The 24,659-nt window shown below is 35.5% G+C and overlaps 1 protein-coding gene across 1 annotated transcript in view; it reads right to left on the bottom strand.

The window, feature by feature from the left end:
* The window catches only part of SETDB2 (SET domain bifurcated histone lysine methyltransferase 2), a 105,112-nt gene that overhangs the window by 53,783 nt on the left and 26,670 nt on the right, over positions 1 to 24,659 (bottom strand). The window contains exons 6-14 of the mRNA XM_051990716.1: positions 16,377 to 16,940; positions 12,925 to 13,044; positions 10,604 to 10,773; positions 7,951 to 8,197; positions 7,350 to 7,449; positions 4,307 to 4,403; positions 2,419 to 2,747; positions 1,023 to 1,111; positions 186 to 295 (exon numbers count right to left, since the gene is read on the bottom strand). Of these exons, the coding sequence (XP_051846676.1) occupies positions 186 to 295; positions 1,023 to 1,111; positions 2,419 to 2,747; positions 4,307 to 4,403; positions 7,350 to 7,449; positions 7,951 to 8,197; positions 10,604 to 10,773; positions 12,925 to 13,044; positions 16,377 to 16,940 (1,826 nt within the window). The remainder of the gene's footprint in view (positions 1 to 185; positions 296 to 1,022; positions 1,112 to 2,418; positions 2,748 to 4,306; positions 4,404 to 7,349; positions 7,450 to 7,950; positions 8,198 to 10,603; positions 10,774 to 12,924; positions 13,045 to 16,376; positions 16,941 to 24,659) is intronic.

Here is a 24,659-nt window from a genome sequence, read left to right as displayed (position 1 = left end):
ACTTCAGGATTCCTAAATTACACTTAAGAACTGAGGGGAAAAAAATCTTAATATCACCCCAAGTGGAATAGTTAAGAGACATTTCTTGATGGTGCATGCACTATTAATTAGGGGGTATTTTATATAGTTCTTTCTTTAGCTTGTACTAAATGACAGCATGTACAACAAAATGCTTCTTTATAATATTCTTTTTCTACAAGTGTGAAAGCCACATTGACAAGGAATCTCTTTCTCAGGTATACTTCCAGCTTCATAACCATAATCCCAAGTCAGTTCCGTTCCTGCTTTCACATGCCTAAAAAGCAACAAATAAATAAATAAACAAATATACACACAAATCCATTCACAATAAACAGCAGAATGATCATGGAATTTTGTTTTGTATTTTTCAGTTTAACAAATGTAACTTCTTGTATAAGGCACTATGCTAAATAGTAGTGATACAAACAAAAAAATAACAGTCTTTGTCCTCAAGGAGCTTACCATCTATTATCAGAAAAAAAACTTTGTAGAAATCATTATGTAGAGATGTGTGTATGGGTGTGTCTATCTCCCATTAACCCTTTTCATAAATATTTTCCATATGCTTTTTGGTGTTTGAAATAGACTATTAGGAAAACCTGTTAGTTACCAATTCAATTTTTTAAAAATAATTTTTAAAAATCAATTATGAAACAACTCAAAATTGGGTGAATACAAATTTTGAGAAAGGAAGACCTACATAAGCAGCCAGATATGCTGTTCTGCAAAGGGATATTGTTATAGGAGACCTTTTGACTTCTATTAACATTTAACTCTTTGAATTATGTTTTATCTGAACCAGGAATTCATACCTGTGAACTTGAAGAGCATCATTATGTCATTAATTCAAAATTGCAATGAAAAAGAATAATTTTTGGCAATAAAAAGTAGATAAGGGTACCAAATAATTATTCTAAGGACATAAAGCCATTTTTTGGGTTGTTGTTTTAAGGTCACACCTTGTATGTTTTCCCCATATACAAGCAAAATTAAATTCAAACCTTTTTGTGAAGAATGCCACCCATGGAAAATTTCTGTCATGTGTCTCTACAAAAACATTCTGTACGAAGAGATTCGGATTACAACTATGCTGTGAAAAACAAAACAAAACAAAAACAAAAATGATCTGAAATATAATACAGATTAAAAAGAATTTGAAGTCTGAAATCTTTTTTCTTTAAAACACCAGAATACAATTTGGTTTTCAAAGTTCCCCTCCCCCCTTTTTCTTTTTCTTATTGGGGACCAAGGATTCAGATTTCATTCATTTCTATTGATGACTTAGTTATTTCAGATGGAAAAGCCATTTTCTTTGGAATATAAATTTCCATTCTATCCGTCTCACGAATCTAGGGAGCCCAGAGCAACCCTATCACAAAGTAGGCAAGGTGTTTTGGGTATCCTCACACATGCTAATTACTGGGGAATAAGGAATGGATGGAAGGCCTGTTTCTTGTCCTTGGCAAGCATCCTGGCTCCTGGCTGTCTCAATGCTCAGGTATTCTCACCACTACACAGGGCCACCTGGCTGCTGGGAGAGGTACAAAAGGTTCTGCTTAGATCATGTGAGTTATAATTTCCCCAGAATTCAGTCAACCTGAAACATAACAGCTGGGTAGCAAGATCACAGGATTACACTACCTGATATCTAGCATGGCCATGTTTTGAGAGGGCATCATGGTATAATACATAGGGAGTCAGATTTGGTGTGAAGAAGCTTTGGATCTAAATGCCAACTCTAACATCTACTATGGCATCATATCGCACAAACCATTTACCCTCTCTCAGCTTCATATGTCAAATGGTTACTTATCTCATAAGGCTGTTGTGAAGAAAGCATGTTGTAAACCTTAGAATAGTATATAAACATGAGTTATTTTTATTATGACAATGAAGAGAAATTTTACCCACAGCAGAGCTCATAGACATAATTCAAACTGAAATTAGAATAAAAAGGATAATTTAGTCCTTCCTTTATCCCCATTTTATATTCCTTAACAAACTCAGAATGTTTTACATTATGTTTTAATGAACAGAATTTGAGAGAAAACCATCCTGTGTTGTAGTCTAGATGATTTAATACTGAAATTCTTTTTGTGGGTAACTTCAATGTTATAAAATCTTTCATTAGGTTCTGAGAGAATCTTCCTATGCCCCTCTCTAAATTAAGTATTTTTTCCTATGATCCTTTTTTTAAAAAAATCTAAAGTACAAGTCGGCTTTCTCTTGATAGTGCTGTTAGAAATCATAACACAAAACACTGCTGGGCCACCACGTCCAAGGCCCAGCTGAATGAGAGCTCCTCTACAGCCCATCTGACAAGAGGACATGCAAGCTTTTGCTTGGAGACACCTTGTGGAGAAGAGCCTGTTGCCTTATCTCAGCATGTATACTCACATTCAGGAAGCGACCCACATTTCCTTCTTTAGTAGCATCCAATAAGTAAACGCTATCTTCCTGAAATTTCTGCAGAGACTCTGAAACATCTGCTTGTGTTTCAGAGAGGGACTCTTCATCACAAAGGATTTCTTGGTTCTGCCTTTCTCTTGTTCCTTCTTCCTGGAGGACTTGCTCCTGAAGCTCATATTCTTTTATTTCACTGCTATAGCACAAGGAGGCTGCCCGATCACATGGGTTCTCTATTAGAGTTTCTTCTTTACAGCGATGGTTAACCAGCATGGAACACAGCTTGTCTTTGGAATACTCAACAGGACAGCTTAATTCCCCTAAGACAAATGTCAGAAGAATTTTTGAGGTTTGGCTGAAGAAGAGCATTGAGATGAATACTGTAATCATAAATCTGCACACATCCTTAGTTATAGTCTCAAATTCATCTCCCCAGAAAATTGCTCTTTTTTCTTCAAATGTGGAATCAGCTGCTGACATGAATGGGCAGCATTCTTTGTAACAGCTGCAGCAATTTAATTTAATTTTTAAAACACTACGTGCTTACAGCATACTAGACATTGGTGGTTCACAGACAAAAGTAGTCAATAGAAGGGACACTGTCTCATCAACAATCAAAACAAACCACCTGTGCAATATCAAAAAACATGGGGGAAGGCTTCCAGCACAAAGATTCCCTATTTGCAGGCCTGGACCAGAATCACATAAGACAAGAAGGTTTAGATAGGAGGGAATGCCCACATCAATGAAATCATGAGTCTATTGAGGGAAAAGTTTTTGAGGAGCTAGAAAGTAGCAAAATCAAACATTCTTTTTAGGTAAAGGAGAAAACCTCTTTTGCAATTTAAAAGGCATAAAGAGTATTATTAGTTTTCCTCTTTTAAAAAAGATCTCATTTTATCTTTTTAAGTTGACCCTCTCTCTTCAGTCATGGTTAGATGTAGTGTCTGCTATTCCTGAATGTGTTAATATGTAAATCATTGACTGTACATAAAGTTCAACAGCATTCCAAAGAAAAAATCCTGAAAACATGTAAGATGAAGGAACTTACCCAGTGAAATAAAATACTTACAAGTTAAAGAATAGGTTTAAAAATAATATTTGCTGTTCTAGTATTTTTTCCTTCAACATGCCTTAAAAGTTGTCCTGCCTCCCAAACCAAAGTTCTTAGAGAAGATAAAGGGGGACAGTAATGACTATTCACTCAGGAGTGGGTTTGGGGGAAATCCTATAGGATGGTGAAAATCAGCCTGGTTTCTATAATGACCAATAGTGTTTTTCATGTGTATCCCATAGAATAAACTTGATAGAGACAGACAAATTTGGGAGCCAAGTACTTTTGTAATGAATGATCCCTATAAGTGAATGGTTTCAAAATAGATACCTTCTTCTCAACTAATATCCTTATTCCTTGTCTGTAAAATGATGAGGTTGTATTTATTGGCTTCCAAGGTCCTTTCCAGTTCTAGATTTAGGACCCAATTATCTAGGGCTCTCGGAACAACAAGCAGAGCTTGGCAATTTTTTGGCATGACTAATAGAAAGCTGAGGAGAGGCAGAGTTCTCTTACTTTTAGAAGCACTGCTTACTCTCCAGACATGATTTAATTATGGAACAAAGAGAGACTTCTATCCCAAGGTTCCTAGATCCAGGAAAAGAGCTGGAAAAAAAGGCTGTTTTTGCCCTGTACTTCTGAAAGTTCTGCTGCCAGATTTCTTGTAGCAATCCTGACATTAGAGGACTTCATCAGGTTGTCTATGGTTTCTAGGTTAGCTATAACTCCCAGATGTGTTTGTTACAGTATCCAAAAGCAATGAAAAAAGAAAGATGACTCAAATTTAAATTAAAAACAGGCAAGAGATCAAGAGCAAAGCCCTACTTTTCTTTTTGTTGATATAGGAGATTGATTGGATTTCGGTTAGCTGAGTTTCATCCTCCTCTTCTGAGCTTATACCTGGCTCCAGTGTAATAATTCCCTTAAAAAAAAAAAAAAAAAAAAAAAAAAAAAAAGGTTGATGCATTTACTTTCCTGACAAAGAAGAGACAATTAATTTTTAAAACCTTTCCAAATGAATTTCAAGATTAGATTTGTCCAGATTAGTTTTTCATTTCACTCCCAAGGTGGTACAGGGGGTGAAATAATTTCCTAACCATAGTTTGGAGACATGACAATAAAAATAGCACCCCAACCCCACCCTAGGCTGGGTTCTGTTTTCCTGCACCATTTGAGACAAGAGTAACTGATGACTATGCAGATGCCAAAAGCCAACACTATAATACTTTGAAATAAAGAAAAGACTTCTGTCCAAATCCACAATATTCCAAATATCACTTAGGGGAAAGTTTCTTACCCTTAAATCATTAGGATAGCACATTTTTCTTTAACATTTGGGAATATTAGAGCCAGACTGTGAAAGGCTTTAAATGCTGAAGAATGGGTTCTGGCTTTTATCTTGGAGGCAAAAGGAAGTCATTGATGCTTCTTGAGCAGGAGAGAGATACAGTCATATTAATGTTTTACTATCAATTTGGCAACTAAGTGAAGAATGGATAAGAGAGTGGTTGCTGGGAGATTACTTAGGAAATAAGTATAATAATCCAGTCAAAAGGTGATGAAAATCTGAATCAGAACCAAAGATGTATGAATGAAGAAAGGGAAAAAGTTGCAAGAGATGTTATGAGTGTAGAACCGACAAGATGTGACAAGACTGGAGGTGGCAGAAGGGGAAGTTAAGCAGGATCCAGGTGATGAAAAGCAGCTGAAAGGATGCATGTTTGTTTCATTAGAATGAGCTCCTCAAGAACAAGGTGTCCCTGATGCTTAGCACAACAACAGGTACATTGTAGGCCCTAAATAAATGCTTACTGATTGATTTACCCAGATGTCCCATAGGCATCTCAAACTCAACACAGAACTCAGTACTTTATCCTCAAATCCATTCCTCTTCCTGTTTCAATCAAATGATTATATAAGAGGACCAGAGAATGATGATATAAGAGGCAGACAGGGAGGAAGACAATCAGAAAAATGCAGTATCACAAAAACCCAGAGAGAAAATAATGTCAGGGAGAAGAGAGTGAGTGATGGCTGTCAAAGGCTGAAAAGGGGTAACAAAGGAGAGCTGAAAAAAGGGCACAGAATTTGTCAATTAAGAGATCCCTAGTATGAAGACAGCATATAGTATTAAGAGATCCCTAGTATGAAGAGAGGTGTAATGAGACTAAAAGCCAGAAATTTCTTTCTCGAAAATCTCCTCCCTGCTTCAGCCCATCATGGGCTAATTTTAGCCCCTCCTTTTTCCAATCTATTCTCTGCACTGAAATTTTAAGTGACTCCCTACTGCCTATAGAATAAAACAAATCATCATTTATTCCTAAAAGCCTTTCAGCATGTGATTCTCCTCTGTCTTTCCAGACTTAATACTCATTAGGACCCTGTGACTTCTAATTATGGAATGTACTGCTCTCCCTTAGCTACTGAGAATCCTTGTCTTCCCTATGGCTGATCTCAGGAATCACCTCCTACAGAAAGCCTTTCCTGATCCCTCCCACTTGTTAGGTGTGCTCTCCCTCCTGATACAATTTGTATTCATTTGGTTGTATATTCAATCTCCTTGTTAGTAGAATAGAACCTCCTTAAGGTCAGAGCTTGTTTTGCTTTGTCTTAGTATCTATCCTCAGGACCTAACATTTAGTGCTTTACACAAAGTAGACAATTAACAAGTTCTTATTGAAATGAATTATTTCCACTTGTTTTATTTCCACTTGTTTTATGCTGCAGCTCCTCTCAGTGCCTTTTGGGCTTGAGCTTGGGAGACTTGAGGCTGACATGCAATCTGCACACAGAGGCACTTTTACTTAGTGAGATTCATCATAAACTTTGGGCTGTTATGCACCTAAAGTAGTGAATTCAGTCTTTGATATGTTTTCTGAGGGAAAGATGGAAGAGATTCTGTGAGTTGACCCCTCTGTATTATGAAATGTACCTCAAAGCCTATAAAACATCCCTCTTTGAGACAGCTACTTCTCAGCCCTTTTGATAGTGACAAGGAACTGGACATTGAATTGATGTCCATCAGTTGGGGAATGGCTAAATAAGTTATGGTATATGAAAGTAAAGAAATGGAAATGGAATAGAATGGAAAAAGGAAAGGAATGGAATAACATTATTGTTCTATAAGAAATGATGAACAAGCTGATTTCAGAAAAGTCTGGAAAGACTTTATATGAATTAATGCTGTAAAGTGAGTAGAACCAAGAGAATAAGATTATGTGATGATCAATCATGATGGACCTGACTCTTTTCAACAATGAGATGATTCAAGACAATTCCAATAGACTTGTGATGGAGAGAGCCATCCACGCCCAGAGAGAAAATTGTGGGGATTGAATGTGGAGCAACTCTTTTTTTTGGTGGTATTGTTTGCTTGGGTTTTTTTTTTTTTTTTTCTTTCTCTCTCTCTGTTTTTTCCCCGCTTTAGATCTTTAGCAGCATGATAAATATGGAAATACACTTGGGACAACTGCACATGTTTAACTTATAATGGATTGCTTGCTGTCAAGGGGAGGGGGAAGGGAGAAAAATTTGTTACACAAACTTTTGCATGTTCTTGGAAAAGCAAAAAACTATTAATTAAAAAAAGAACCGCTACTTCTTCTAATATCTATATTTAAGGAATCTTTCTTGATTCCTCTCCTTTTTTCACAATCATATTGTGTGCACATATCAGGTACTTAAACGTGGGTTGCATGTATTTTGTTCATCATCTTGTAACTCTATCCCACAATGAGAGAAATCCCACATAAAGATAAAAAACATTTTATGAAATATTAGGGACTCATAAGGAAAACTAACATCATTGTCATTTCACAAAAGGAACAACTATGTTTTGATAGCCAACTGCTACTTTTTATATTCTTACCCTTTTTTTCCGAAAGTTTTGAAGAAGGGCTGTTTTAGTTTTAGGTCTTCTAATGGCTGGTTGATTTTCAATTCTTAGATCATATTCATAATTTTCAACCCTGAAGCAAAAAACATATCATTGTGACTATATACACAACACAAAATCTATACTCTGGCTCTCTTAGAAGTTTCTACAAGAGGGTGTTTATTTCAAAAAATTTAACCAGTAAAGCAAATAATTATTTTCTTAGAAATGCATAATTATTATACAGTACATACACATGTATACATACATACCCTTCCCCAGGGAAAAACATTAAAGTTATGCCTTAAAACTTACAAAAAGAAGAAAAGGAAGAAAAACCAGAAAATGAAATTTGGGTTAGATGAATCAAGAATAATAATGAAAAATCCTGAGTATCTAAATGAAAGTAATCAAAATTATAACTGTACAAATAGTATATTTGAGAATGCCACTAGAAAGGTCTTTTTTCCCTAATTTCCTCAAAGCATTCTACTTTCAGATTTTCAAAGTTAGATTCAAACTTGCAGACTTCAGAGGTTAAGGGAAAATACAAATTAGATCCTTCCTATAGAAGGATGAAATCATTAGCGCTTACTGAATGGAAGGATTTGCATCACTGCTAAGCTCAATCAGGTACTCCTCAGTTTCTGTGTCTCCAGGAATTGCTCCTACTTCAATCTGGACAAACTCAATTTCAGGGTCAGAATAAGCAGCTTCCATTCTTCTCTTCTTTGAAAATGCTGGGGATCCACTGTCATTGGTAATAGTGTCCTCCTCTTCCTCTTCCTCTTTTCCTTCAACGGAGCTATTTTCCTCCAGGCCAGCTCTGCTTAGTAATCTCCCTGGAAAAAAAAAATCTTCATCCTGTCAGAACATTATATGAATGAACTGAGAAAAGCACTTTGAAAATGAATCCTTAGTAACTGAGGACAAGCCACTTGGTCTCCCTGAGCCAAAATTAGAATAAAAGTATTAATTTGATTCACAAAACTGAGAGTTAAACAATGAAGTAAGTTTTGAAATGTACAAGATATCAGTTCCTGGAGTCTGGATAAAAATCCCATCTCTAAAACTTATTAGCAGGCAAGACATAACTTTTGGTTATAACTTTTAGTTTTTAGTATAACTGTGTAATACAGAAATAATGGTATTTGTCTCACATAGTTGTAGTGAGGTTCAAAGGCTATGATATGTATAAAGTGCTTTGTAAACCTTAGAAAGTTATACAATACAAATTTAAGATACTAAAATGATAATGATTATTACTGTTTTACTAAAATACCATAAAAGAGAGGATACACAATTGTAATACTATAAAAGGTTGGCAAATGTAGCTTTTAAAAATGCAGGTATTTGGGAAAAAAAATGCAAATGATGATGGCCTAGCTGTACCAGACCTAAAACTATAAAGCAGTGTTCATCAAAACCATTTGGTACCAGCTAAGAAACACAGCAGTGGATCAATGGAATAGGTTAGGTTCACAAGACACAACAGTCAATGACTAGAATAATTCTAGTGTTTGATAAAGCCAAAGATTCCAGCTTCTGGGATACATTATGAATGTAATATGGTAATATGAATATAAAGAATTATTATTGTTCTCTAAGAAACAATCAGTAGGATGATGTCAGAAAGTCCTGGGAGAGATTTACATGAACTGATGCAAAATAAAGTGAGCAGAATTAGGAGAACATTGTACATGGCAACAAGATTATATATGATGGACTTGACTCTACAACAGTGAGATGATTCAGGCCAATTCCAATAGACTTATGTTGCGAGAGAGCCATCTGCATCCAGAGAGAGGACTATGGGGAGTAAATGTGGATCACAAAATTTTCATCTTTTTTGTTTGCTTGCTTTTTTTCCCCTTATTTTTTATATGATTTTTCTTGTGCAGCATGATAAATATGGAAATAGGTTTAGAAGAATTGCACATGTTTAACCTATATTGAATTACTTGCTCTCTAGGAGAGGGAGTGGGGAGAAGGGAGGAGAAAAATTTGGAACATAAAGTTTTGCAAGGGTGAATGTTGAAAACTCTCTTTGCATATATTTTGAAAATAAATGTTTATATTTATTTAGTTTTTATATAATAATAATATTATAAAAATTGCAGATTTTGTGTTTTAATAAAATCTTTTAGAACCCAAATTCCTGTTAGAAATATACTTGGATAGTTCACTTTTTGCCCCATGTTCTGATCCCAAAATAAAATCCTCAAGAGATTTATACACACACACACACACACACACACTCATACACTTCTGATCTTTTGTTTTACAAAATTAAAAATAATAGGATGTCATATCATGGCTCTTAATAGACTTTCTGCAGGTCACTAGAGTGAAAGAACGTTCACTGCTTATATTTTGTTCCAACAGCACAGAAAATGGTAAAATTTCTGAGCCATCATTTACTTAGCAATTGGAGATTCTTTCCACCCAGGAACTTTTGAGCGTGAAAGGCACAGATGTCCATGTGCTGAGAGTGAAGAAGGCAGGGGCAGAGGAGTGAAAGCTGGGGAAGGGCAATGGGTGAAGAGGGATTGAGGGTTGTTGCTTTTAAATCTGACTCAGGTTTGAACTCCTCTATTCCTCAAATAGAAAAGTTCAGAGAATTTAGAGATCATTAGAGATCTACGTCATTTTTTACAATTCTATAGCAAGTGACAGAGTCAGACTAGAACTCATATTCTGTGATGAAAACAGCTGTATTCTTTCCACAACAGCCCATTATACCATGCTCCACTTTTCTTGGATATTCAGTGGAAGGCCTGGTCAATGCTGCTTTTGCATTCAGAGAAAATAAATGCCAGGCAGCACAAAGAGGAGCCAACTTCATTTCACCATTATACTTAAAGACTTGCCTTCTCTCATCCTGACACTTCCCGGACTTGATGGTTACAAAGGTAGGAAGATATGGAAGCATACTGTTGGGCTTAAGAAATGTTTGTCAATTCAGAAAATGGACTTTTTCTTTTGTTTTCTCTGTGTCCCTTCCTTTAAAATCAAAACCAGTTTTTACAGCTGTTCTCTTTCTATGTGGAGAATACCTGGGACCTTCTCTCACCTTCAGTCATCTAGTTTATAAACCCCTTAAATTGTCTTTATCTCTCTCCTTTTCAACACTGTTTCCTCTATTATCAGCACAGGCTCAATAAATAAAGCAGTATCTTTGAAATCATCATTAGTTATCAAGGACTGACTCTACTGCAGATCTTTTTCAACAAAAGACTTCGTTTTACCTGAGTAAGTACAAACAAATGTCCCTTTGTCAATATCATCGAGGCAGCGGACTCCCCATCCTTTCTTCTCCGTTTTGAATACCTCAAGGCGCACCTGGAGACCCTGCTGGACCACTCTGTTCTGACATGTTCTTGGATCACATTTGCACAAGAGGCTGCATTCAAAAATTCTGCCAGTGAAAAATATAATCAAAAAATAGGTTGGGGGAGCAAATAGTGACAGCAATGCTCTCATGGACAAACAGATACAGAAGAACTCTGAACACAGGATGCCTGCCCTTTTGAAGCTATGCTTTATTCAGACCACAGGGGCCAAGGAGGAGGCAGAGAGCTAGGCTGAAATGAAAACTGACCACAGAGGGGAGAGAAAAGCAAAGATGGACAAAAATGTCAGGCTCAGAAACCAGAAGCAGTTCTAGGGAGAAAATAAAGAGAAGCCAGGTTATGTCAAAAAGGAAAAGACATATGTATAGAAATTTCACAGCAGAACTTTTTTGTGATAGCTGAGAACAGGAAACAAAGTGGATAAATGAATTTATGGCACATTATAGTGATGTAAGAAATGACTATTATGACTGACTCAAAGAAACCTGGAAAGACTTGTATGAACTGAAGAATGATGGGAGAAGTAGTTCATAGTGGATCATAGTAAGGTCTGAGAAAACAACTTTGAAAGACTATAGAACACTTGCATCCCTACAATGACTCATCATGATGATAGAAGCCTGAAAACGAAATGTCCATGCCCCTGGCAGTCTGGTAGTAGTAGCTGGATATGGGTGCAGAGTGAGACAGTGTTCAGACACGACCAACAGTTAGCTTTGCTTTGTGTGACAATACTTATTTGTTATAAGAGAAGGCTTCCATAGGGAAAAGAGAAGGGTTAGTAGGGAATAAAATACGTTTAGGAACATCAATTAAACACTTAAAAAGACACAGAAAACTATAAAGTTCAGAAAAGGACATAAAGAGGGTAATTTTGTTAATATGTTTAATTTAATACACACTTTAAAAATTATTTAACAAAGGTAAATAGTTTCAAATGCAATCCTGGGTTTGTTTGTTTTTTTAATATTCATAGTAACAATTAGGGTCTAGATTTATTATTATTATTAATCATATTAGCATATAAAACTACCAAGTGAGGAAATTCCCTTTTCTAATTCAGGTCAGTAACACTTTTCTAAAACTTATAGAGTGAAGGTTTAAATGACTTCCTGAGTGCATCGCAGTATGTATCAAAAGCAGGACTAGAATCCCTGGATTTGAGTCTTCTCAGATTTGAGACCAGCCCTATATCCATCATCATCTACTATATCTCAAGTTCTTAATGAAAAAGAAAAGTTACAAGGTAAATAAGATAAAATAAATATGGTAGAAGACTAGCTGTGAGTCAAAGGGGCTGCCATGAGATTTCCAGATTACTTTTGACTCTCTATTTGCTGTATTTAAAATTGTAAATACTAGTAGAAGATAACCGTATTTCCAAAGTTTAGATCTCTATATAAATTTATTAATAAGCAAAGAATTTCTAGGTATGAGCAACTTTTGCAAAGGGCAAAATCAACCTTTTCATTAAAAATATATTAAAGGCCCACTCCTTTGTTCTCCAAGAGGGAGGGTATGCCATGATATGCAAGTGAACTGGATTTAAGTGAGGGAGGGCTGTGCAAGGTCACCAACCTCATTTCCTCTTCCATTCCCATCTGAGTTCAGGAGCAAAATATAGATTAAGACAACTGAAGATGCCCAGAGAGTGCTAAAGTTAAAGGAGCTAATAAAATGTAATAGAGGGACATAAACTATACATACAGATAAATAAAATGCAAATCAGTAAAAGCTAAGTACAAAAAAGAACTATAAGATATATGATCATAAAAAGGAAAAATCATTTTTAGGTGAAGGGATAGGGAAGATAACATCTGGGAAGAGTTTTGGACACAATGCCAACAGGTAATGATGAGTGTTACTGAGTATAAATCTCAGACCTCCATTTTAAGGACACACAAACTATTTACCTTTTTGTTTGTTTTTTGTACTACTGTCATAGACATGTGAGATTTAGTTGTACGTCTGAGAATCAATCAAGCAATAAGGACTTATGAAATGCTCACTGTGTCAGGCACTTGGGATGCAAAGGCAAAGATGAAATAGTCTCTTTTCTCAAGATTACGTTCTGTTGGGGAAGACAATATGAACCCATAAGAATATATGAAGATACAAATCATACCCCTGAGAAGACAAATCCTGTTAGGGACAATGAGAAAGAGAAACTCCTCACCAGTTGCAGTCCTCTCCAACAGAACACAAGCAGTTCTTACCCGTTGGGTACTGGCTGCTGCAGTCTTTTATAGCTGTAGCCAGGAGTGGGTTTGACACTGGACCATGCAGAAGTCTCACCATAGCCCTTTGCGGTCAGCTGGAGGCATGCACATTTTTCTCTAAAAGTCGGGCAACAGGCAAAGTAAAAAATACATAAGGTCAGCAATGAAGTAGGAGAGGGGAAAAAAGGGACATACAGTAAAGAATACAAGTACACTTTGCATACTCATTTGGGGTCATTGCAGCACAACCCAGTCCCCAAAAGCCTAGGGACCTGGTCAAAGGGGAAAGATGTGCCTCCAGCTCATGTTTATCATTCCAGGATTATCTGTGGTTTCTGCCCCCTCACTTTAGCAGCTTAAGTTTCTTGAAATTTTCAAATGTGTTGCAACTATCTTCTCTTAAATGGGGAAGGTATAGAATCTTTTTTGTGTTTTCTGTTATCAAAGTTTCTACTTGCCAAAATAGAGCCCTACTTCCACTGGGGATTAGGTACCTCTTGACATCTAAGCATGATGCAAACTATTAGAAAAACAAAGTGGTACTATAGTAATCCTTTGTCAACTTCTTTAAATTTTCCTCATGAAAATTCCACAGTACTTAAAATTGTTACTTGCCACCTTTATTTCTTATAGCCTATGTCACTATCTTCTTTCAGTGCCCAAATGATATGGCTCAGATCTCTTGTCCCTGATGAGCCCATATGTTTGTGCTGGAAAAATAAGACTTCTGTACATGCCTGTAAGGGATCTTCACTGACACATGGAAAAACTGGGCAAACAACTGCTTGGTACCTACGCACCAAAATCTCTTTTTCCTTACTTAAGTGGCTAGGCAAAGTTTGATAATTAGGCAAAAAATTATAATTTATACATAAATGTTTATGTATATGAAAGTGGGTAGATATTATCAAGAGTATTAGTTAGAAAATCAGACCTGGATTCTAGTTTCAAATTTGCCATAATTCATTTGGTGACTTTTGGCAAGGTAATTAATCTTTGGATCTTGGTTTCCTCATTTGTATAATGAGAAATCACAGAACTATAGTCATCTAGTCTATAAATCCTATTTACACTATCTTTGTTAAGTTGTAAATCCAGCCTTCATTTCTACACCTACAGCAACAAAAGAACTCATTGCTCCTTGAGACAACTTATTCAAGTTTTAGACAGTTACAATTGTTAATAAAATTTCTCTTATGCTTAGCTGAAATCTACTTTTCTTTCATTTGGATCCACTAGTCTTAGCTATGTCCTTCAGGATAAAAAAGGAACAAGTCTAATTTCTTTTCCACATGACAACCCTCAAAATACTAGAAGACAGTTCTCATTCTTTCCCTTTATTCTCTTCTTCTCCTGTCCAGCTCTCTGCTGATTCAAGTCATTTTCCTTCCCTGAATACACTCTAGTTGTCAATGTCTTTTCTAAAATACGGTGCCCAGGAGTAGATGCACACTGAAAAATTATCTAACCTGAACCGAATACTCCTTTGCTCTGGAGACAATGTTTCTGTTAACCTAAAACTGCATTACACTTTTTTGGCTACTATATAACAATGCTGAGTCTATAATTCACAAATTCTACTTCTTTTTTTTTTTTTTTTCACTTGGGAGTTAATTTACATAGAAGAGAGTATGTTAGACTTAGAGGCACAAAGATCTGAACTTAGTCCTGTCTCAGGACACTTACTATCTATGTGATTTTCCATATCCTCTAAACCTTTTTGTGGTTCTGTTTTCTCTTCTATAAAAAAAAAGGTGTCTAGATTTGATGATCTCTTAAGTTTCTTCCTGTTCTAAGTCTACAAATCTATAAGATAGACTTGTCTCCTTGATCTTGTACAGTTGATTTAAAAAGTCAAAGTACAAGACTTTAAATTTAGTCTTATGAAAATTCATCTTATTAGCTAATCATTTTATCCTGGCAAAGTGCCTTAGTATAGTAGAGAAGGTAGAAGAGTCAGAGACTGAAGATCCGGGTTCAAGTTCCAGTCCTATCATATAATAGATATATGATACAAGGCAAGTCACTTAACCTCTTAGACCCTCATATTACTTATTTGTTAAAATGAGGCAGTGATCATTGTATTACATATCTGAAAGGGTTGTTATGAGGAAAACAGATTAAATTTATAAATATACAAATACTATCTATTAAAAGTTACTTGATCATATTTCTCTCATCCAAACTATAAGCTATCTCTCCCAGCTTCAAGGTTGGCATAAATTCAATAAGCAAACTAATAAGACCTTCACTGAAGTCATTAATAAAAATATCCAACAGAACAGGGACAAGCAGAATCAGACTGCTACCACACAACTCAATGCTTACTTTTCCACAATGATATTCAGCATTCTTTGGGGCTAGTTAGTCACAACCAGGTCCCATATCTCTTCATCATCATCCCCTATAGAAGGGATTGGACTAGAAAATCTGGAGAAAAGATCACTCCAACTTCAGGCTATATTGCTGTTAAATATCTTAATATCTGATATCTCAGATATATAATAGCTAATATTCTGATATCTCTAAACAGGCAAGAACAATTTATATCTATTTACATATATGCATATATATATTTGTTTTACATGTTTATACCTTTGTTAAAACTTTTTGTACCATTATTAAAGCTAAAGCACTGTTAAATGCCAACAAGTTTCCATATATCTTATATTTCAAAGTGGAGACTGAGGGTTCTTCAACATTTTGGTGTACTGACCCCTTATATAAGGCAAAGACATTTACTTAAACCTTACTAGTAATTAGCCTTTCCAACTAAAGTAGAAAAAGCACATCAACTCATGAACTTCTCAGTTATTCTTCCATTCTGTGGACATTAATATCTTTAGACTTAGTGTATGTTACAAATGTCCAAAAATATGCTAATATTTGACATTACTCTAAATAGTTACATAACTGTTGACTAAGAACATTAGTTGTAACTTTTGAGTATAACTATAAAGTAATTAGATCAAATTCATAAGCCATATATAACACTGCTACATATAGTTTCAGATTAGGTATCTTTAGGTTTGACTTACTCTTCAAAATACTTTTCTGTATTATGTTTTCCAATTTTATATTATATTGTTCTTATGATCAGAAGCTGAAGAACTTATGTCACAAGTTTCTGTGATCAGAAGCTTAAGAGCTTCATGACACAAGTATATATTTCTCAAGTAAAAACAAATGGACAAATCTATAATTTAAAAATGCTTCATAAATATCAAATAATATGTGATACTAAATTAAGGGGAATTCCGTTAAAATTTGGCCAAATTGAAGAATATACTTGGATAAGATATGGAAACTATGGTACTATTTGGTTAATAAGGTTTTCCCCCTTTATTAACCTACTGATGGCTATTCAGTAGGCCAGGTGGCTCCCCAGAAGAGATTCCCCTGGGAAAAGGCCTTTGGGAATCTGATCAAGAAGCCTATTTTCTACTCACATATCCATGCAGCCTTTTGAGCAGTCACATGAATTACTAAACATGCCAGAGAAATTGTTGAGGTAGTAGGCACGTGGCCACGTCCGTCTCCGGTACTTGAAATGTGGCAGTCTTCTGTTGTCGATTTCATTACAGAAAGTAACAGGCACAGATTCGGTTCCGTGGCTAATATCAGAGTCAGAAACAAAAACTTCTTTCTTCAGCAAATTCCTGTTCAACTGCACATAGGTATTGAAAGAAAAATGATGTAAAAATAAAAAGCTACAGTCTGTTTCAAGCAGATAACGGTGGACTTCCTTAAAGTTCCTCAAACTCCTTCCACAAGGAGTTTTATAATTCACATGGAATGCAGCACAATTAGAGTTTGTCTTTGCATGTCGCCTTTGGAAATGACTCAAGATGGGGATCATGAGTGGGTTTTCCACTTTGGAGGTAAAAGGTGTTTTCGGTAGACATGTATCACAGCAGTGATGATTCTGATAAAACAGACGCAGAGATACTATCTTGTCTTCATAATCTGAAACTTCATTTTCCAAAGTTAGAACTGCTATATCCTCTACAGTTCTGTTAAAAATGACAGAAGAATGATTAGTGACACAAAGTTATAGGGATATGCCTTTAAAAAGAAAACATACATCATAGTAGTAAGCCGGTGTCCTACCATAATACTCTGCTACTGTCATCACAAACTTAAGTCAGAATCTGAAATAACCATACTTTGTTGAATTTGGTCTCATATAATTATTCCTAACATCAAATTATAAAGTTCCAGCAGTCTAAAACCATACCTGGAATTGCTTAGTTCGTGACTATGCCTTAAGTTTAGTACGATCATTTATCAAATTCCAAGTTGAAGCAATATCTGTAAGTTCACAGAACATCATTGATTCAATGAAAAACAGTCAGACTAGATATTTTTCATTAATATTCCAGTTGATAAGATTATTCCATTTCTTCTTTGGTTATTATTAGTTATTTTAATAACATGTTAAAGTTTCATATCAATTATTTCTTGTAACTACTGTGAGGTCATTACTGTTAATATCATGTCCATTTTACAGACAAGGAAACTAAACCTTTGAGAAGTTACGTGGCTCATTAAAGATCCTTGTTAGTATGAGGCAAAATTCTAATCCAGGACTTTCTAATTCTAAGCCCACTATTATTTACTATAGCATGTTGCTTATCTATTATTGGAATATTGTAGATCCTGATGAAGATAGTGAAGAGCAGTAAAAAAGGAATGAACACAAATAGTTCCAAATAAGGAATGGAATTTGAGCTTAAGGTATTATCATAAAATATTATCATAAAATCCTATGGTTTTTTTTTTAATGTTATGCTTTTAGTTCTGTTTTTATTCATTATAAGAGACTTAATAAGTAATTCTGCAAAAATTATAGACTAGGGACTTCTGGGAAAATGGTGGACTAGATCTAGACACCTCACTTTTTCCTGCCCCCAACCTCTAGGAATATTAAAGAGACACATGGAAGGCATACTGACAGACTCACAGACAAGCAAAGAGAAACAAAGATGCATACCTAAGCACAAAAGTGAAGACACTCAAAGAAAACAACAATGACAAAGCCTCAGAGATTGAGGAGTAGCTGTTTCTAGTGCTGCTAGAACTATTCCCAGCAGTGCTTCCCCAGGAAGGACTGCAGTAAGCTGGAAGAGTAGAAAGACGGCTAGAGTTGTTGCTGTGTGCTGTTTGAGTCAAGGCAAGACAGAGGTGTCTGACCTGCCTCCATAGATCCTGCTCTCATCGCATGTCTTCCCTAACAAAATCTCGAAAGTCTAGGAGAAGAGATAGATTTCTGGGGCATCTGACATGGTCCAGTCCCTTCTACTACTGGATACTCTCTCTTCTAAATTATCCTGGTTTTTCTCCCATCTCCACAACCACTTCTCAGTCTCCATTGCTGCCTTTTCCTCCACTGTTACCTACACTAAACAGAGGTGCTTTACAAAAGACTTGATCTTGGGTCCCCTTCTGTTTTTGCTTTGCCCTGTTTCACTTGCAGATCTCATCAGCTTCCATGAGTTTAATTATCATCTTTATGCAGATGATTCCAAGATCTATATATCTAGCTGTCTCTCTCTGGAGTCATAGGTACACATTTCCAACAGCCTCTTGGACACCTTTAATTAGATGTCCCCAAACATATCTCAAACTCAACCTATCCAAAATAAAATTCATCACCTTGTTTCCAAAACCTTTTACTAGCAAAATCTGCTCTTACTATGGAGGACACCACCATTTTTTCAGTCTTCATTATCTTTACATTCACTCTCCTCTTCACTTCTACCTTCCCTCTCCTATACCTCCCCCTCTCCCTACTCATAGTGCCCCAACTTTAGTTCAGGTTCTTTCTACCTTTAACCAGAACACTTACTGGGCTTCCTGCTTCAACTGTGCCTCCAGTCCCTCTTTGGCTCATGTGCCAAATTGCAGGTCTAACCATGTCACTCTCCTGCTCAAATGGGAGCCACAGTGGTTCTCTATGACCTCCTGGGTCAAACATACACTACTCCATTTGGCCTTGACACAACAGCTGATGTTTTAAACCTAGTTTCTTTGGTCTTTTTTCCAGTGCTATTGTCTCCCCTGTCTTTTTAAGCTGGCATTTTCTTAAGTTTTCAATTATTTTCTAAGAGTTCATACACACACACACACACCTCTCTAAAATGAAGCTTCTCTTGTCTGGGGCTAAGGAATGAATTTAGAATATAGACCAGACATTGGTCTTGCTAGAGACTCCTTCCACTCAAAAGGGGGCAAGAGAATTCTCATTTAATTGAGGTTGTCAGTCTCTTGAAAACAAAAGCACAGATTTAGAGCTTCAGAAGATACTAGATCCAATCCAACATTCTCACTTTACAAATGAAGAAACTGAGGCCCAGAGACATTCAGTGACCTGCCTGACATAAAAACTGGAAACATCAGAGGTAAGATTGACCTCAGGTCCTCTGACTCCCAAAGTCAAGTATTTACCATGACAAGAAAAGGGGAAAAAACAAAAACAAAATAACAGAAAAAACAAGGAAGATTATGAAATCAAATTATGATTCTAGATATTTGTACAGATACTCTGGAACATAAAATGACAAACAAAACTAATAGAAAATAACATTTACACAGTCCTTCAAAGAGTTGTATTAATATTAATCTTATTTAATCTTCACAATAACTAAGGGAGGGAGGTGCTATTCTCCCACGCCCATTTTATAGATGAGGAAACTGAGGCAAGAAGTGCTTAAGCAACTTGCCCAGAAACACACAACGAGTAAGTGTATGTCATATAAAGTATACCAAATTTGGTAGGATAAAATATCAATACCTAAAAATGGCTTTTAAAGTCCTTCATAATCTGTTTCTAGCCTACTATTACTAACTGATTTGACACTGCTCTTTATGTTCCAGCCAAACTGATCTACAAGCTCTTCTTTCTATAAGACATTTCCCTTTGCACCTTTATGCTTTGTATAATGTCACTCTTACAAAGTTCTCCCAAGGCCAAATAATAGGCTAGGAAATAACAAAATAACAGACAACAGAAAAAGATTCTGACCACAAAAAGTTGATATGGTGAGAAAGACGGTCAAAACATACATTCAAAAGAAGATAAAGTTAAAGCGCTCCTATATCCAAAGCCTCCAAGAAAAATAAGAATTGGTCTTAGGCCAAAGAAGAGCTCAAAAGGGATTTTGAAAATCAAGTAAGATAAGAGGAAAAATGAGGAAAAGAATTAAGATTGGTGCAAAAGAAAATACAAAATGTTAATGAGAAGAAAAAGCAAAACTGGCCAGATGGGAAAGGAAGTATAAAAGCTCACTGAAGAAAATAATTCCTTAAAAATTAGAATTGAACAAATGGTAGCTAATAATTATGAGAAATTAATAAACAATAAAACAAAACCAAAAGAATAGAAAAAGAAAAGAAAACAATGTGAAATGTCAATGGAAAAACAACTGACCTGGAAAATTAATCTAGGAGAAATCATTTTAAAATTATTGATCTACCTGAAAGTCATATAAAGAAAAGAACCTGGACATCATCTTTCAAGAAAATATCAAGAAAAATTGTCCTGATATTTTAGAATGAAGGGGAAAATAGAAATCAAAAGAATCTATTGATCATCACTTGAAGATCACAAAATGAAAACTTCTAGAAAATATAACCAAATTCCAGAATTTCCAGGTCAAGGGAGAAAATATTGCAAGCACCCAGGAAGAAACAATTCAGGTACAATGGAACCACAGACAGGATTAATAACATAAGATTTAATAGCTTCTACCTTAAAGGAGCAGAGGACTTGAAATATGATACTAAGGAGAGCAATATTGCTAGGACTACAACCAAGAACCACCTACCCAGCAAAGTAAGCATAATCCTTTAGGAGAAAAAATGAAAATTCGATGAAATAGAGGACTCAAGCACTTGTGATTTAAAGACCAGAGCTGAATAGAAAATCTGATTTTCAAATACAGGACTCAGAAGAAGTATAAGTAATTAAGAAAAGGAAAACATAAGGGTCTTAAATTTTATCTGCTTACATTCCTACATGGGAGAATTATACTTGTAACTCACAAGAATTTTCTCATTATTATGGCAGTTAGGAAAAATATATATAGATAGAGGGTACAAATGTGAGTTGAATATGAAGGGATGATATTTAAAAAAATAAAAGTCAAGAGAGAGGAATGCACTGGAAGAATGGGAAAAGGAAAAATGGAATACTATAAATTACCTAACATAAAAAGGAGAAAGAACAAACTTTTTTAATGGAGGGAAAGAGAGGGGGAGTGAGTGTATCTTACTCTCATCAGAACTGGCTTAAAGAGGATTGAATATACACACTCAATGTGGATATAGAACTGTATCTTACCCTGAAGGAGAGTAGAAGGGGAAGGGGATACAGAAAGAGGGGAGTGTGATAGAAGAGAGAGACTAGTGAGGGAGGGGATGGTCAATAGCAAAACACTTTTGAGGAGGATCAGGGTGAAAGGAGAGAGAGAATAGAATAAACAGGGAGAATACAGTTAGTAATAATAATTGGAAAAAGAACTTTAAAGCAAGTTTCTCTGAGGAAGGCCTCAGTTCCCAAATGAATAGAGAACTGAGCCAAATTTATTTTTTTTAAAAGCCATTTCCTGATTGATAAGTTATCCAAAGATAATAAAAAAAACAAAAAGATAATTATACCCAAAGTGCTATAAAATCATGCCTATCCTTTGACCTAACAATATCATTACTCGGCACGAATCCCAAAAGAGAAATTTAATATTTATAATTGCTCTCTTCTCAAGGCAAAAATTTGGAAACTGAGGGTATAACTGGGGAAAGGCTGAACAAATTGTGTTATGTCATTATGATGGAATATGATTGTTCTATGGGAAAGCTCTTCTCCTAAATAAATCTGTCTTTTGCCAAGAAAATGGCTATTGTGAATTCTTCATATGACCAAACCCCAACATTTAATGCTCTCCTAAATAACATCATTTGGTAATTACAACAACCACATCATTTAATATATCAGCCACATCAATAATATATATAATAATCATGTGACAAAAGTTTTCTTCCAGGGGCAGCTAGATGGAGAAGTAGATAGGGAGTCCAGTCCATCCTGGAATCAAGAGGACCTGAGTTCAAATGCTATTAGCTTCTTTTAGGACAAAGAATTAAATTCAATTAGATTCAGTAAGAATTTTCTGCATGCTATCATTGATCTAGGAGTTTGGAAATACCTGGGGTTTTAGTAAAAAAAAAAACCTTTTTGTTCTTGGCTTCGGTCTTGCTTTTGACAACAACATGAATAGAGATATCAAATTCTTAACTTGATTACAAGAACAAAAATGAGAAATAATTTAATCTATGCTTCATTGGCAGATACAGTTCAGAAAAAGGATAGGTCACAGATTTAAAGCTGGAAAGGATATAAAATCCTCATTTTAAAGATGGGGAAAGTGAGGCACAGACAGCTAGCAAAGCTAGAGGCAGAATCTGACTCAGGCTTTCCTGATTCTAAGCCCAATAGTCCACCCTCCTGTTACTCCACATCCCTGCCACCACTTTGCTTTTACAAAGGGACCTATCCAAGGTGGCATAGGTAGTATGTAGCAGAGCCATGACTTGAATATAAGTTCTCTGCACCCAAACCTTGCATTCTTTCCACAACACAAATGAAGGTGCCTGGAAAAAAGCTGAAAGCTTATCAGAAAAATTGTTAAGAATCACTTAGAGGCAAAAAGAGTTATTTGTGAAGTCACAAATTAATAGAATAAACAAAAGAAACATTTTGCTTCTTTATCAGAAAAAATTAACAATGTGTTTTTAGTTTTCATCCCAACACTGATATTCAAATAATGAATGGGCCAACTAGAGACAACCACCTACTTTGCTGAAGATTCCATATGACCACATAAAACTATCAAAACTCTTTTGTCTTACAATATCTAATTTTATGTATCAAATACTAATGTCTAGCTTATTTAAAATGCTATTTCATGAAAACAGTTAAATCAGGGAGCTTTTCCTTTAAAAAGTGAAGTTTAGTTTTTTAAAAAGAACTTACCTTTAAGTCAATATCACTCCACTCTAGAACTCTCATTTTGCTAAAAGCAGAGCATCAAAATGCCTGAGTTACCTCCCTAACAATTTCATCTCTCAGAAAGGAAAGACAGCAAACAGGGGATTGCAATTCTGCAAGTAATTCTCACCAATAAAGACAAAAGATGATGTAAAAGTGATGAGACCTTAGAGAAAAAAGTAATTGTTTCCTTAGAATGTACGCCAAATGAAAGGAAATCTTGACCTAGTCAGAAACATATCCTAGACTCTAGAAAAACTAATTTCAAAACTTTAGGAAGACAGATATGATCCCGAGTCCAAAGGCTCCAAATAGGAATATAAGAATAGTAACATCAAAAAAAAAAAAAGAAAAAATCTGACTAAATTATAATCCCAAATAAGAAATAAAGGGTACCAAACAAAGAAATTAGACTGATTGCATAGGGATTTTTCCAACAAACTCAAACTTGAAATGTAGGGAAAAGGGTAAGAGATAACCATAAATAAACAAAAGCTTATTAGCATGTTATTTTGCTGAGTAAGGAAAAATGTTAAAAGTAAATTTGTAATCTCAAGCAAGTGATATAAATGGTCACAAAAATAGAAAAGTAGAAAATGCTAGAATATCGTCATTTAGAAACGAAGTGTAAGAGATGAGCTCATATTTTTCTGGTTTTGCACCAATCGCCATTTTAATTATTATTGTCAATGTGAAAATAGCATATGGTATGAGAGAGAAGCCCAACTTTTAGAAACTCAGTTATTTTCATAGAAAACCAAAAAGCAAGGAATGAACTATAAGAACAAAACTATTTTTTACAAGTGATAGCAACCAAGGCTACAATTCAAATCTAAAAGCAGAGAGAGTTTTGTTCTAGTTAACATTTATCATACCTGCTTCTACACAGAGGGGGCCCTCAGGGGCCATATAGCTTCTGGTTGCTCACTTAAGTCCAGGAAATATCTTATATTTTGTATACTTACAGTAACAGGCTGGGACAATAAGATGATATTTAATGAAGGCAATATGACATGAGCTTGGAGCAATGAACTTTACAGTCAGCAAGTCTGGATTTGAATCCTGCTTCAGGCTGTGTGACCCTGGGTAAGATACCAAATCTCTCAGCCTCAGTTTCCTCATTTGTCAAGTCTAAGGTCCCTTTGAGCTCTGGATCTACGATTCTAATGGGAATAAGCAAAGTCTTACATTTAGGTTCAAAAATATCAATTGTGTAAATACAGAATGGAGGAGACCTGGCTGATAGAAGTCCATTTGATAAAGACAGTTTCATTGACTACCGTCACAAAATGAGCTAACAATATAATGACACTGCTAAAATAATGATAATTTGACTTAGATGACATTAACTGAAGTATAGTAGCCCGAAGAATAAGAGAGAACATTCTATTCTAGGTAGGTCAGCCTGTAGTTAGTAAGCTCTGTTATATGTTGTGTGCTACATGATAAGAAGGACAATGACCCTCAGAAGAAGACACAAAGGATATCCAGAATGGTGAGAAGTATGAAAATGATTTCATATGAGGATCCAGCCAAGAATCTATGTTTAACCTCAAGAAGAAAAGATTAAGGTCAGACAAGGAAGCTACCTTAAGACACTTTAAGATTACATGCAAAAGAGAGAGTTAACAGTTATTCTAGAAAGCAGATACAGGACTACGATCAAGCAGAAATTGATTAATAATGA

The sequence above is a fragment of the Antechinus flavipes genome, chromosome 3 (genome assembly GCF_016432865.1).
Source record: "Antechinus flavipes isolate AdamAnt ecotype Samford, QLD, Australia chromosome 3, AdamAnt_v2, whole genome shotgun sequence".
NCBI lineage: Eukaryota > Metazoa > Chordata > Mammalia > Dasyuromorphia > Dasyuridae > Antechinus > Antechinus flavipes.
Note: the sequence above shows the minus strand (reverse complement) of the source record. Positions and strands in the feature narration are given on the sequence as shown.